Source organism: Sciurus vulgaris (assembly GCF_902686455.1).
Source record: "Sciurus vulgaris genome assembly, chromosome: 8".
Taxonomy (NCBI): Eukaryota; Metazoa; Chordata; class Mammalia; order Rodentia; family Sciuridae; genus Sciurus; species Sciurus vulgaris.
This window is the reverse complement of record NC_136468.1, coordinates 70,342,275-70,358,806: the sequence shown is the minus strand read 5'-3', so window position 1 is coordinate 70,358,806 and position 16,532 is coordinate 70,342,275. Positions and strand designations below refer to the sequence as shown.

The 16,532-nt window shown below is 37.6% G+C and overlaps 1 protein-coding gene across 28 annotated transcripts in view; it reads left to right on the top strand.

Moving 5' to 3' along the window:
- Positions 1-16,532, top strand: part of NRCAM (neuronal cell adhesion molecule) — a 277,700-nt gene that overhangs the window by 196,729 nt on the left and 64,439 nt on the right. For 20 of the 28 annotated variants that reach the window (XM_079149978.1, XM_079149990.1, XM_079149972.1 and 17 more), the window contains 5 exons: positions 3,187-3,388; positions 5,529-5,546; positions 8,779-8,884; positions 10,894-11,090; positions 12,389-12,511. In XM_079149978.1, the coding sequence (XP_079006104.1) occupies positions 3,283-3,388; positions 5,529-5,546; positions 8,779-8,884; positions 10,894-11,090; positions 12,389-12,511 (550 nt within the window). In that variant the 5' untranslated portion in view covers positions 3,187-3,282. The remainder of the gene's footprint in view (positions 1-3,186; positions 3,389-5,528; positions 5,547-8,778; positions 8,885-10,893; positions 11,091-12,388; positions 12,512-16,532) is intronic. The other 8 variants (XM_079149968.1, XM_079149992.1, XM_079149991.1 and 5 more) reach the window with 1 other exon arrangement.

The following is a 16,532-nucleotide window of genomic DNA, read 5'->3' as shown; positions in this document are numbered from 1 at the left end:
AAATTAATTTAATGCAAAAGAAGTAGTAGAAACTTTAATTGGAATTCATTCGTAATTATGAAAAGATTTTTGAAGATGGGTTTGTTATATTTGTTTATTGGATTTGCTTATTGAAGATGGGAGATTTTTTCATTCAAGCATCCCTTATATCTTATAGCAAATATATTTTGAAAACTGCAAGCTAGCATGCTTCTTAGCCTTGACTAAAAATGATGTTGCTGCTTCATATTGGGGTTTTATTCATTTTAACATAAACAATTTAGTCTTTGTTCATGATTTAAAATTAAGGGGGAATAGTCATTATCTTCCAAGGTGAAGTAAAAGTAGATAGGATCCTGGTGGGGCAGGGTGTTGACATCAATACTGAGAGTGCAAAGCCATGGTTTTTTTTTTGTGTGTGAGACATTCCGAGCACATTACTCTTACTGAGAGGAAGCTCAATTTTCTGCAGCTATATTTGATTTTCAGTTTGATTGAGTGCTGGGGACTTAATGCTGTCCTTGAGCATTTGGGTTTTCACCTATGAGGGCATTGGTAGGAGGACTGTGTGATTTTCCATGGGTAGGATTCAGAGAATGGGCTAGACCATTGCTTTATCCTCCCCTAACAGAGCCTCTGCTAGAATGATTTTATGGCTAATGGTGCAGTTAACTTACAACTTCTGAGGAGAGACCACATCTTCAGTTACTGTTTTTCATGGCCTCCCAGCAGTGTGAAGATTTATTTACTCATATCTCTTTAAGTAAGTGCTCTCTCAATTTTTCTTAACATTTTGAGTTTTTCCTTATAAAACACTCATTTCATATGCAATCATATATTCCATGTATACGTTGAAAAAGTAAAGATGGTTTGATACTTTAAAGTTATCTTACAGTTTTCTCTGTTTTGAAGCTTGACTAGTTAAGGCATCCAAGCAAAGTAAATAATAAATGAAGAATGTAGAAGTGGTATGTAGTTGAAGATCTTACATTATTCCATTGTATTCATACAAATTTTGGAAAGTGTGAGTTCTCTAGCACTGTTCAGAGAGCTAGGCACTTAAATAGAATAATCTGTATTAGCAGGGCATAGGAATCAGGCAGGCATGTCATTTGTGTCTGAGTTTGGCTCTGCTGTTGTATGTAGCAAGCTCTACTTGTTTTAGTGCTGTTTGTGCCATTTATTTTATTTTCAGAATAAATGTATGACTTCAGAATTAGCATTTTGACAGGAAAATCACTAGAGACCTGAGTAAACTTGATTGAATGGAGAGATGTTCTTTGGCACACACAGAAAGGCATTCTGGTTTATATTTTTATCACTTTTCTATCTGCATCTCATTTCTTCCTGGACATGAGAATTAATATATCACAACATAGAAAGACACGTTTCCTGGTTCTTAAACAAAACCACATGGTGTGAATGTTTTACAACATTATATTTGTAATGTCTGTTTTCAGCTACATTTTTTCTTTGTTTTGCAATAAGTGTCCTCCAATAGATTTAACTAAGTGTAAATCAGAACTCAGATGCTAACAAAACACATTATCAGCCTTGTTTATTTATTTTTTTACATTTAAACTTCATTCCACACACAGACATGATATTACAACTAATTGTAACCATATTGATTAGATTTGGGTTTTCAAACCAAAAAGTATAAATATAAATATTGCCTTGGGTAGACCATGGTCAGACTATCTGAATACAATATCAACTTCAAAGATATTGTCTCCGTTTCTTTGTTTCTTTCTTCTTTTTTCTTTCATTCATTCTTTACCCATAGAAATATATGTTTATTTCCTCTCGTATGCCGAGTACTGTGACAGGTGATGGAGTTGTAAGGGGAACAGGACAGATTTAGTTCCAGGCCTGAGGAGATTTGCATATAATGGGAAAGATGAACATCATAAAAATGCACAACTATACAAGTAATAAAAATAATACAAATAATTCAGTAATTAAACTTGTGGGAGTTGCCCCAGTTTGTGATTATAATATCCCTCCCAGCTGCTCAAGACAGCCACTGATCACACCCACCTCTCTCCATGAATGAGAAGTCATGATCAAACCTATCACTCTAGGTGGGAGCTTGCAGGGGACAGACATCTATATTCTGTTTTGACTTGGGTTGTCCAGTGGAATGCTTCCATTTACAGAACACACACTACTAAGTGATGGGAGAAGGATATAGGGAGGAAGGATACCCATTTTTGCCTGAAGGAGCAGGGGGAGAGTATGTATAACACAATCACATGCACAGAGCTATTTATTTATATATCTTTGTAATATACATGATGTTTAAAACAAGGAATTTTAGGAATTCTGATGTGGTGGCGAAATGATTGCTAGTTTCTTGGAGGTGTCTCTTTAATTGACATATAAGAAATAAATAGGACTTAGATAAGAAAACATGGTGGATAAGGCATTGCAGGAAAGGAAGTAGAAAAAACAGACAAGAAAGTGGGAATATTGAAACATATTGAAGGGTTGGCACAAGAAAGAAAAACAGAAATGAGTCATTCAACAAGAAAACAGTCACATGGAAATGGAAGGAGACAGGGGTGGCAAGATAAACTGGGGCTGGAACACTGAGGTGGTTTGATACTTGTTTAGGAAGAGAGTGGACTTTAGTTTATAAGAATGCGTGTGGCTATTTCCAAACTTTAATCAAAGACCCTTTAAGAAAAACTAATCAGCATTGTTAAGGAGGGTGACCACAGTGAGGCGGGCTTGGTTGGACCTGGGTGAGAGACAGCAGTGGTCTGAATTACCAGTGTTCAGCTGGTAAATCAGTGTTTGGGTCTAAAGGAAATTTGAAGCAATGCCCTGAACTTTCCCGTAGGTGATCTTCAGACTCGTCACAAAGTGGTGGCTTTCCAAAAAAGTTAAAAGCCAAGTTTTCCTCTCTGTTAAGAAAGATATTGTAGCTTCTGAGCATTTTAGGTACAAATGTTTAAAATGGAAAAACCGTAAGGATGGGAAAGTGGACTGATTTGCTTTATCACCACAAATATTTCTGAACTGATTTTAGCTGATTTATGAATAAATAATTATTCCAGTCTTGGGAGTTAAATATTTAAAAGTTAACTCCCTTTTAGAGTTCATGTATAATACAGGGCTGATTTTCTGAGCTGCTGACTTCCGTCCTTCATTTTCTTCTTTTTAATACATTATAATTATTATTCTTATTCCATCTCTTTTCAGTTCCCTGCATGAAAAATTATTTAAACGTTGCACACAAATCTTTTGTGAAAGAAGAAAAGGAAATTCAGCTTGTGGGTCTCAGCAGGAGTGAAGCTAATGCAGCTTAAAATAATGCCGAAAAAGAAGCGCTTATCTGCGGGCAGAGTGCCCCTGGTTCTCCTCCTGTGCCAGATGATTAGTGCACTGGAAGTACCTCTTGATCGTAAGTATTAACATTTTAAAGCTCTTAGGCCCAGGAGTCAAAACCTCCCAGCATTTGCCATCACCCTGAACTGTGTGGATGGAGAAGGTATCTGTGTGATACTGAAAAGCTAATCGAAATTAATTTGGCGTTTACCTTCAGTGCGGGGTGTTTATAAAGATTCACACCATAGAAATAGACATTGAAACTGCCAGCCGCACTGTCCCCGCCCATTCATTATCCTTTCCCCTCAGGTGCCTTTTGTGTACCAGGGAGGGAATAGCCTGAGTAGGAGGGACTTGTGCAGCTGCCCTGATCCTCCCATCAGGCAGCCCTTTGTAGAAATAGTCCTGCAAGAAAACCATGTAAACTCTTCACAAGGATCTCAGAGACCAACCCACTTATCCTCTCACCATGTCACTTTCTCCCTTCCCATGCAGAGTGCTCTAAATGACCGACTGGGCTCCTCTGCCCTACGTCCCCTGTATCCCCAAACCACCCATACTTAATTTATCTTGATTCATACAAGATACATTTATTTCATTTTCTAATTTTGATTCCTATATATGAATCTGGAACTAGGAAAAGTGTTTTATCCACAAGCCTAGTGAATAGTCTTGTTTGATTTAAATGACATGATCAAAGACTAAGAAACAAATTTTTGAGAATAAGCCATCTGCAAAAACACTAAAATGAAGCAAACAACAGCTATTGTATTTAGTCTACTCTTGTCCCAGTTGTAAAATAGATACCACATTCTGTCTGCTTTGGGTGGCCTGTTTGTGATAAATAAAGATAATTTTTGGTTCCAACTGTTCACTTTCCCTGCCATGGAAAGCAGAATTTCAAATCTGGACAATTACTGTACTCCAGAATTGATTTATCCTTTATCCCTAATCTGCATGACCTCTCTAAATCCATTAGCTTCCTGAATAGAACATCTGTTTGGCAAGCTTTCCAAGGTGCAAGGAAGACAGCACTTTCCTGGGGCTATTCAATTGTTGGGATGTCCTTTTTTGCCATAGAAGTTGCAACCACCAGTGGGAAGACATTAAGAAGAGATGCGGTTTGCCCCACACTTTGTTCATTTCCTTTGCCCTGCTTCTATAGTCCAGAATACAATCAAATGCAACATTTTCCTTGTTTTAAAAAATGCCCATCCAATGACTTTAAATTATATGGATTTACTCGAGCTCGTTGGAATGGGACTGCCTAAATAAGCATTTTCCCCAACAGATACACCAGAGAGAAATGCTTTTGTTCTCTCTCATGTTAAATATATTCCCCCTTAATCTGACTGCTCAATCTAACAATCAGAGAGAAACAGGCACCTAGGGCTAACTCAATTATCGTTGCTAATGGAGAAGAGGCATCACCATGATGAAAAGAAAGTCAGGGATAACCCAGGCATCTCCTGCATTAACCTTTACAAGTAGTAATGACAGGCAGCACAGCAGAATGATTGGAATTGCATGCAAATGTAATTTCTTCCTGCCCCTGTTCCTCACACCCTTTCTCCAGTATGTGAACCACTCCTTAGTGTGGGACCCAGCAGTCCCTGGAAGATTGAGGAATTTGGAAGCAGAAATATGCAAATAGTCTTAAAAAGTTTCATTACCGACTTAAAGAGTAATCATAGAAATATAAAATTCTGAAATCAGTGTTGGGCTTGGTGTGAATGGGGCGTTGTCATTGTAGCGATGTCCCATTGTTAGGTATGATTACCATGTGCATAGTGATGTCTGGGATAATAGGATCAGACACTACACAGTATGTGACAACTCAAATTAATTGTAGAGTTCAGCTATTTTTCAAATTGGACATAATTACATGTCCAGCACAATATGTATGGGTTGGAATTAGCCATTCCTATTCCTGGAAGAATCTCTTTCTTCTTTTTTTCCCTTTTTTGCCTACAGCATTGCTTTTGTTCTTCCTTATGTTTATGTGAGAAGCTGCTGCAGGAGCAAACAAAAGCATTAATGCAAGTTTCTTTCTCTTGCAACTTTACAACTTCATTCTTCACAATATGGGTTTTTAGGTCAAATCAAATAGTGGAGATACCCATTTTATCTTCAGGGTTCTAACGTTCTCTTTACTAACATCTGATTTTCTTTAATCCTGTTTGCCCACTCACCTGCTGATATTGATGGGGAAAAAGCAAAACTTCTTGAAGACTGTAAGTGTCTTTCTGTAAATTACTAGGGAGTGTGAAATTGTGACTGTCTTTGTTTTTCGAAATTGTAAATTAAATGCACAACGTTGTGTTTTGTGACAAATGTCTTTTTAAGCGTGTGTGTTTACTATAGCTAAACATTGCATTTAAATATCAAAGTGCAAATATATTACCTGCATGAATTTGAAGACTTGGGTATTATTCTTTTGCCAATATGCTGCTCTACTAACTTCCATGCTTTTTCACATCTGATGTAACTCAATGAGAAAATTCACAGCCCCCCAAGTCGCTGGATGAGGTGTCACACACATGTAATCCCAGTGACATGGGGAACTGAGGCAGGAGGATCCATAGTTCAAGTCCAGCCTGGTCAACTTAGAAAGACCCTGTCTCTACACATAAAAAATAAAAAGGTCTGGGGATATAACTCGGTGGTAGAGCAACCCTGAATTCCACAGTACCCATCACCCCCAAACATACATGAGAGTGATTATCTGGCTCTAAATGCTTACTAAAACACAGATACGTCTTTTGGTATCTTTTAGAGGGTGGGTTCATGCCAAAGCTTCACCCTCTACTGCACTGTTTATCTTCTACTGCTGTTTCAGCCTTCAGAACTGCTCAGGCTAGTGTTTCTAGATGCCATCAGTAGAATAACCCAGCAGACTAGAATATTATCTTGAAGTGTGCAAAGGACAAGCAGCTCCCACTCATATCATTTCTGAGTGCTTGGTCTAAGCAAATACTTCTGCTGCCTCTGACAGCTGGGCAGCATGTATCATCTAGAAAAAAAATCAGTTTTCAGGCATTTGAAAATTTCCTTTGATGTTGGATTAACCAGGAAAATTATATAAAATCACTTATTATTGCAAAGCATTTGTTAATTGCCATGTGACCAGAGCAGTGTTCACAAAGGTACCTCCAGATGGTAAACTCCTGGCAGCTAGGAGTGACATCTAAGCTGGCTCAGCTGCAAATACATGGAGAGAAGCTCTGCATCTGAAACCACCAAATTTGCACCTCTGTCACCTTCTGAAAAACACAAGGAATTGTGTTGATTCGTTCCTAGGAAATCCCTCCCCCACTGCCTATACTCACCATTTTTAGGGTTGGAATCCCAGGCTTCCTTCCATCATCCCAAACTATACTCCCAGAGATCTAGAGACAGAAGGATTAATCACTCCTCATAGGTGAAACTGGTCCAGATAAAAATAATTATAACAATAATTTAAGAATAGCAAATATCACTGAACATTTCTAATATTGGCATGTACTGAGAATTTTACACAAATTATTTTATTAATTCTCCCAGCTACTCTAGGATGTAAATACTACTTTTAAATCTTATTTTTCCTCTGACAAAACTAGGGCTTGCAGACATTAAGAAACTTGTTTGACATCTCACAGTTAGAAAGAAACAAACATACAAACTCTGAACCTCCAGACCAATCTGCTCATCAGCTTTGGAAATTGAAAGGGCTAGAAAAATGAGGGATTTATGTGTGTGTGGTAGAGGCTGGAAGAGAGGGTGGGTTAGTTAGAGCATGAAGAGGAGATGGTATGTTGCTAAAGGGTAAGGAAACTGTTATTGTTCAGTAGCCTATGGTGCATAATAAATGATGACAATAAAGAATTTAGCTTTTAATCTATATTTTAGGACTTACTTGGATATTTAGGAGGAGATGCCTCATGAACAGCAACAATAAACTGCAGACAAGGCAAGAGAACAGAACCATAGTTTGCAGATTTATAAGGCTTTGGATGCAGAGGCATTAAATTTAGCCCCAGCAACAGTTAACCTCGATAAAGAGAGATAAGAGCAGGGGGTAGTTACTAGGCTTTGGGAAATGCTTGGTTGGCCGGAGGAAGAGTTTTCACAAAGAAAGCACAGAATGTGGGTGGAGAGGACAGGACAAATTCAGAAGGTAAAAAGCCTTATGATCCAGAATGTCAAGTGCATCAACAAAGGAAAGGAAAGTGAGAGTTCACTTGAGGGTTTGGGGGAAAGTTGCAGATGGGGGAAGCATACTGGAGCAGGGCCACTGCACCGCAGGGTTTTAGGAGTGCCACTCGCATTGTGGCTTGTGCCAGGTTTCTCAGCCTCAGCACTAATGAAGTTTGGGTCAAATAAGTGTGTTGTGGAGGATTTCCTGTACACTGTAAGATATTTAGGAACATCCCTGGCTTCTACCTATGAGAGGCCAGTACCACCACCTCTCTAATTGTAACATCCAAGATTGTCTCCAGATATGACCAAATGGCCCTGGAAGGGTGGGGGCAGATTGCCCTGGTTGAGAACCACTGGTCTGTATAAACAGCTCTCCCTGGCATTGGGCAAGGCAGTGGTGGGAGTGAGCAAGCAGAATTTTGTAGTAATCAAGAGAATTTTGTTCTCTGCTTTGTGCCTTCTTCGTCAAGCCATTTTGCCACGCTAAACAAGGGTTGAAATAGATTATTTCTCCAGTCCCTTCCTGTTCTAACACTGTAATTCTGATTTCATAAGAGGAAAGATATGGTGACCTTAGAGCAAATTGAAGAGCCCTTGAGGTCCAGACAATTGGACTTTCTTTCAAATTGGATTGTTCTGAGTCAAAACAGTTTCCCCCTACAATTTAATAATAAAAGATCAGATAACGTTTTGAAAAGTGAAATGGAAACATTGTCTTCTAGAACACAGAACTTCAATTTCATTATCTTCCAAATAAGACTGTTTTTGCTTTGTTCCTAATTCAACTACTTCAGGTTCTAATAAGGCATGTCAAGTCTCCAATTTAATGATCTTTTAAAGATAAGATTATCAAGTGTGTTTGTTCCTGATGTATTTTAATTTATGTAAGCACACCAATGAACTATAAGTTACTCATTCCTAAGACTCAAATCTACATCACTACCTGAATTTCATTGAAAGACATCATTTGTACCAAAAGAATTAGAAGAATTTCTCATTGTTACATCAGAAAGAAACATATTAATATTAGATTTATATTGTTAATTATTTTCCCAAACTTTTAGTATGGGAAAATGGACTTGGTGAGTGTGTGTAAAGTTATCCCAAGGAAGTCATGACTCAACTTCAACTTGGAGTTGAAAGTCTACTGAGGTATATGCAGCCTCAATGGAAATTACTAGAAACATTTGGAGCATATGTAATGTAAGGAAAGTAATAAGGAAAAATGGTCACTGTATGATATTAAATGATTTATTTTTTTACATTATTCTTCCCTCCGAAATGAAGTGGTGCAACCACCAACAATCACTCAACAGTCTCCAAAAGATTACATTATTGACCCTCGGGAGAACATTGTGATCCAGTGTGAGGCCAAAGGGAAGCCTCCTCCAAGGTAAGTGTGCTTTCTGCTTTCTTACAATTCTGAAAATATGTCCAGGGACCTCTGAATATAGAAATAAATTTGGAAACACTGTAGAATAGGCTATGCAGAGCACCTCCTTTTCAAGTCAGACATTTCTCAATGTTGATGATTGGATTACCCTTTGGTTTATCTATTCAACTCCACAGCTCATTTTAGCTCTTCCAAGATACTGAAGGTAACCATCAGTTGTTGGTTTATGGTTTTATCTCTCAGCTTAATTAGAGCCAATTTGTTCCTCCTAAAACCCAGATTATTGCATTTCCATATTCAGACTTTCTACAGAATGCTCATAATTTGTGGGTAGATATGGAAAGAGCCTTCCAATCCTGTCTCTGACGCTAATGGCCTCATGACATGAGCAAATCCCTTTTCTCTGGGCTTTAGTTTCCTCATCTGTTAAAAAGAAAAACAAGAAATTAAATTTATAACTTTCAAGATCTCTGCTACCTCTAGAGTGGTCTGTAATATAGTCCTGAATGGTTTTCCAATTTGTCAGGATTCAGTACTCAGGATTCTCCATATGGATCTTGGCAAGAATCCAGCACAACCCTGTCCAATCGATACATTTAATAGATGGGAAACGGATGCCCTGTAATGCTAGATAACTTATCTAAGGTCCTATAGTGGATGATCTATGACTTGTCCAGTACATTAGAATTTTAGAGTTAGATTGTTATTAAAATACAATGATTTTTTAAGAATGAATAAATTGTAATAATTTTAATGATTATTAAATTATAATAAATATGATAAGTAACAAAGAAGAAAAATGTTTTAGATATTTTATTTCCAAGTTTGTCTATTACAGGATTTTACTAAACTACTATAAACTAGTACCTGAGGAAAAAAATTAACTGGCACCAAATACCTATGGTGTATCAAAAGTTTCATGAAAGATTTGCTTCAAAATGATATTCTGCCATTTTATTGGAAATTCCCTATCACATAAGCCCTGATGTGATGTCTGTTGGTAGAGCTCCCCTTCAGCTTCTTGCTTGTTTAATGTCTACCTCTTCTAACTCCTGTAGGGCAGGGTTTCTCCTCCTCAACACTGTTGATATGCTAGGGTGGGTAATTTTTTTGTCGTGGGAATGGAAACTGTCCTGTGCATTGTGGGACATTTAGCAGCCTCCCTGTCGTCTACCCACTAGGTGCCAGGGGCACTGTCCCCACAGCCCTAATTGTGACAACCACCACTATAAGGCTGAGCAGAGAGAAGGGAAACCAAGTGGGCCCAGAAAGCTCTCCATAGAGTATGCCTTTAAGTGGCCTTGGCCATCACTGACTTGTGTTAGTTAAGAAGCATTTACCTACACGAGCACTGTGACTTTTACAGGAGGCTATCATTTGTATGAATAATACCGAGAAAGAGAAATCTCAGGTGACCATCTGGCATACCTTGGAGGAATTTATAAAACCATCCCCCAGATTAAAAATTCTCAAAATAATAATTTATATAGAATTACCACTTTTAATAATTAGCATTTAAAGCACCCATGAACTTGTAACATTTACCCTGATGCCAGCCTCCACCTTGCATTTTGGTAACTTGAGACAGGTCTGATCAATTTTCAGCCCTTATAGATAATACTTTCTTGTCACATTCACCAAGAGCTGATTATTATAGACAGGTTATCAACTCTATGAAAAATGGGGTTTACAATAAAAATGCTAATAAAGCTCAACGAGAATATGCCTGAGAGAACTGTTTCCTGTGTTTCCGTGGATAAATGACAGGCAATTTGTGTTAGCTTTGGGCTTTGACAAAGACATGTACCGCAAAATGTGTAAGCACCGCCTTCTTCTAAGTCATGACTCAGAGCAACATTTTAAGTATGGGGAATTATTGCTTTTCTACTTTATATTAAAATCTAATAATTGTTTCTAGAGACTCATACAACTGTTATGACCTTGTTGAAGAGTAAGTAATCCTCTTTTTCTGGATCATTAATAAACTTAACTTTTGATGTATTGGGCAGCTTTTCCTGGACACGAAATGGAACTCATTTTGACATAGATAAGGACCCTCTGGTCACCATGAAGCCTGGCTCAGGAACTCTCATAATCAACATTATGAGTGAAGGGAAAGCAGAGACTTATGAAGGAGTCTATCAGTGTACAGCGAGGAATGAGCGTGGAGCTGCGATTTCTAATAACATTGTTGTCCGCCCATCCAGTAAGTGAGAATTTTCAAACAAATAGGACCATTTAAAGTACTGTTCCAAGCTGGGCGTGGTGATGCATGCCTATACTACTTGGGAGGTTAAGACAGGAGGATCACAAATTCAAGGCCAGCCTGGGCAACTCAGGAACACCCTGTCTCAAAAATAAAAAATAAGGTTTGGAATGTAGTTAAGTTGTAGAGTACCCCTGGTTTCAGTCCCCCGTACCACACACATAATAAAATAGAAAAAAAAGAAAAAGATCCATCCAAAATTCAGTGTCTTGTTACATCATCATCCAAATACTGTAACAAGAAAGCAATGGTATTGATTCCGATATTCCTACTTTATTTTGCACAAAAATTATTAATCCTTTCTACTTTCCCTTAGCAAGTTCCTCAGCCTAAAGCTTTGTCAGTTATCCAATTATCCAATAAAAGATCAGGATTTTTTTTAAGGTGTTTTTTCCTGGAACTGATCTAATTTTTGTTTCTCATATGCTTTTTGTATAAGTTATTTTTTAAATAGCCACATGGAAATAAATTCTGTATATGGGTGAGTGTGATTTCTAACATTTATGTTTCAAATTTTTGTTGTGGTTCTTTTTGCAGTGGTCAGTACCAAAAATCTCTCAATAACCTCAAGAGCATATGTTTAAAGAATAGTGAGCATTTGCTGTTCTGGACATTCTGAAAACTTTTAAAATTATATATGTAATATATGTGCATTATAGAAAAGTTAATTACAAATAAGAAAAGAAATTTAAAAATCACTCGAGTCCTTTCTTTCAAGGAAATAAACACTGCTCAAATATTCTTTTCATTTTTTCCATCAGATAGATATATATGTGCATAAAGCCAGCTCATTCTGAAATACTATTTTATAACCTGAACTACTGACATAGCATGTGTATTTTCATTCTTACAAGTTAGTATGCTTAAATAATATTGTATGATATCCAAAGGTATAGTGAACAATTACTCAATTGGGTTTTCCATTCTTTACAGAGAACATGCTTAGATTTAAGTTATGTGTCTTTATGATAATGTATTTAGTATATATTTTTAGACATGAAATCATTGACTCTAAATTCAGACTATCAATGGCGGTGGGTGGGAATTGTCTTTTTTTCTTTTACTATGTTTAAATTCTTTAACCTTTAACATTGTATTTAAACATCATTTTCTCATTAAAGTACATAAATTTCAAATTTCTGTTTCCCAAAAAGTTTAGTTTGCCTTTCTTTGTGGTACTTTTAAAATTTTTTCATTCAAAAATAATGCAGAAGTTATTTTTTTTAATTATTTAATAGGATCGCCGTTATGGACCAAAGAAAAACTTGAACCAATTACACTTCGAAATGGTCAATCTTTAGTACTTCCCTGTAGACCCCCAATTGGACTACCACCAGCTATAATATTTTGGATGGATAACTGTAAGTTTTAACAGTAAGAATTTCCTTTCTTCAAGAGTCTTATAAAGTTATTTTCTGTCATAATGAATGATTTCCTCTTGGGATTCATGAAGTGTTCATAAACTGTCATAGAGATGCTCAGGAAAATAGCTGCTTGTTGAAATAAATAATGTCATTTCATTTACTCACTCAATTTTATTAAGCACTTTCTATATGTGCACTGCTGTAAATAAACCAAACAAATGTACCACTATCCCTGAGCTTACATTCTAAGTGGAGGTGTTAGGGAAGGAGGCAGACGATAAATGCATTTAGAAAATATTTGTTGGTTGACAATAAATGCTATGAAGGAGAAGAAAACCGAGTTTTGAGCCCAGACCTAAGGGAATAAGAGAGCAGGCGGGGGGCCCCTAAATGTTTGAGTGCAAGGGATCACTGGTGAAAACCCCAAGGTGAAGCATCCTGGTGTGTGTAAAGTGCAAACAAATGTGGCCAGATGGAGCAATTCAAGAGGGAGGGTGATGGACAAGGTCATGGAAGTCACAGAACTCAAAGGAAAGGGCTTCAGTTTTTGTTCTGAATCAACTAAAGAACCATAAAAGGAATGTTTGTCTGAAATAAAATAAATAGTAGTAGTATCACTTCTGCTGGGGTATGGAGACTATAGAAGACTAAGCAACAGTTGAAAATACTTGGACTTGGGTGGCAGCAGTAGAGTGAGTCAGATTCTGGATTAATTTTGAAGATAGAGCCCTCAGGATATATGGGGGTGGGGGCAAGAGCATGGAGGGGCAGGGAATAGGGATAACTACCAAGTTCAAAGACTAAACAGCTGATAAAATGGAATTACCACTTCCTGAAACAGTAGAAGCCCTCAGTGTGGAGGAAATGGAACTGTTTTGAAAGTGTCATATTTTTATTATTTTATCCCCCAAAATAGTTAATACTTATTGGACTTTTACTAAGTGCCAGTCCTTTTGCTAAGAACATCACATGGACTGTCACATTAATTTTTAAAAGCAACCCGAAGAGGAGTGCTTAATTATTTTTCCCACTTTCCAGATGAGGAAACTGAGGCAAAGAGAAACAAAGTCATCCATTAGGCAGTTTCAAATTTATCTACCCCAAGCCTATCCTTGAAGGAATTATTTACTGTTCGGTCTCTTTTACCCTCCAAATTTTCCTATGCTAATAGGGTAGCATGTTATCTCAGAGGAAGCACATGGTTTGGTTTGGAAACTAAGAAACCAGAATGTGTGTTCTATGAGGTATTCATGTCCGGACGTCCAGCAAGAGTCAGAGGTGCGCGCATCAGAAGGACGATCATCGATGTGTGCAACATTAGTGTATAGGTAGTGCCCTTAGCACACTGGAATGGGTGGGAGAGTTTAGGGGGTGCGTGCAGGTGGTGGAGAGTAGAGCCTGATGGACTGAAACCACGAGCTCTCGGGAGAAACCAGCAAAGGAGACAAGAAGGCGCAGTCACCGAGGTTGGAAGAGAACATAGGGAGAGTGGTGTCCCAAGAGCAAGGTGGAGAAAGTCAAGAAGACAGAATGACAGCAGTTTTAAATGCTGCTAGTGGGTCAGATAACAAGAGGACTGAGAAGTTATTGTGGGATTTGGCAACATGAAGGTCACTGATGGCCTTAACAAGTGTCATTCAGGTGGAATGGGGGAATGGATTCAAAACATTTGTAGAACATATTCTATTCTCAGTGACATGATTTCCTCTGTGATCACAGGCTACACATATTACTAAAGAGATAATTTGACTATTAACACTCAATTTTCACTTTTTAACTCTCCTTATATGAAATCACTCAGCGTTACAAAGAAATGAAAAACAAATATATAAACAAATAAATACGCCAACACATTTTTCTTTTCATTGTATAACATCTTTTATAGGTTTTGAAAGAATAAGTAACCAGTCCAATAGGTGAGGGACAAATGGTTTCGAGAACAACACTCTCCACATGTCACTGCCAAAAGAGAGGCCCAGTGTTTTGTCCTTGGTTCTAATTCAGCAGTGGTTTCCTTTCTGATTAATAAAAGGATATACCACATGTAAACTCTCAAATCATCTGAATCTGTAACTAATTTGTTTTCCCACTTTGCACAGCTCGCTATGTCATTTATGTACATTTTAAGCTGTTGACAAAACTTCTGACCTTTCAGATGGGATTGCATTTGCAATATGAGAAAGTAATTAGATCCACATTGCACTTTTGGAAGATAACTTAAATTTTTCACATCTTCATACATTTTTTTCCAAGAATAATACAAAAAACTCAAAGAGCAAAACGATACCATCCTAGTGAAGTCCGTTGCCTTCTATCTGATCCACCAACATCCAGGAATCATAAAATAGTGCAGGATAAACAAAAAACAATAAATGTATGATTGTCTTTAGCTTTTCATATTCATTAAATAAATGTTCCTTCTTTTTCTGAGTATTTTTAAAATAATCCTTTTTCAAGGGATTAAAACTATGAATTTGCAACCACCACCAAACCCCCATCTTGACCAAGAACTTGGCTAACATATGTAACTGATGGTATTCTTTCCAGCTCTGGCTCGAACTTTCTCTGCCTTTTCTTGCTCGACGGAGCTCAAGGCTTTTTTATTTTTTATTGTAAACAAATGGGATACATGTTGTTTCTCTGTACATGGAGTCAAGGCATGCCATTTGTGTAATCATAAATTTACATAGGGTAATGTTGTTTGATTCATTCTGTTATTTTTTCCCTTCCCCCACCCCTCCCACCCCTCTTTTCCCTCTATACAGTCCTTCCTTCCTCCATTCTTACCACCCTCCTTATCCCTAACCCTAAACCAAACCCTAACCCTAACACTAACCCCTCCTACCCCCCATTATATGTCCTCATCCGCTTATCAGCGAGATCATTCGTCCTTCAGTTTTTTGAGATTGGCTTATCTCACTTAGCATGATATTCTCCAATTTCATCCATTTGCCAGCAAATGCCATAATTTTATCATTCTTCATGGCAGAGTAATATTCCATTGTATACATATGCCACTGTTTCTTTATCCATTCATCAACTGAAGGGCATCTAGGGTGGTTCCACAATCTGGCTATGGTGAATTGAGCAGCAATGAACATTGATGTGGCTGTATCTCTGTAGTATGCTGATTTTAAGTCCTTTGGGTATAGGCCAAGGAGTGGGATAGCTAGGTCAAATGGTGGTTCCATTCCAAGCTTTCTGAGGAATCTCCATACTGCTTTCCAGAGTGGCTGCACTAATTTGCAACCCACCAGCAGTGTATGAGTGTACCTTTTTCCCCACATCCTTGCCAACACCTATTTTTGCTTGTGTTCTTGATAATCGCCATTCTAATTGGGGTGAGATGGAATCTTAGGGTAGTTTTGATTTGCATTTCTCTTATTACTAGAGATGTTGAACATTTTTTCATATATCTGTTGATTGCTTGTACATCTTCTTCTGTGAAGTGTCTGTTCATTTCCTTAGTCCATTTGTTGATTGGATTATTTGTATTCTTGGTGTAGAGTTTTTTGAGTTCTTTATAGATTCTGGAAATTAGCGCTCTATCTGAAGTATGAGTGGCAAAGATATTCTCCCACTCTGTAGGCTCTCTCTTCACATTACTGATAGTTTCCTTTGCTGAGAGAAAGCTTTTTAGTTTGAATCTATCCCAGTTGTTGATTCTTGCTTTTATTTCTTGTGCTATGGGAGTCCTGTTAAGGAAGTCTGATCCTAAGCCAACAAGTTGAAGATTTGGACCTACTTTTTCTTCTATAAGATGCAGGGTGTCTGGTCTGATTCCGAGGTCCTTGATCCATTTTGAGTTGAGTTTTGTGCAGGGTGAGAGATAGGGGTTTAATTGCATTCTGTTGCATATGGTTTTCCAGTTTTCCCAGCACCATTTGTTGAAGAGGCTATCTTTTCTCCATTGCATATTTTTGGCCCCTTTGTCTAGTATGAGAAAATTGTATTTATTTGGGTTTGTGTCCATGTCCTCTATTCTGTACCATTGATCTACCTGTCTATTTTGGTACCA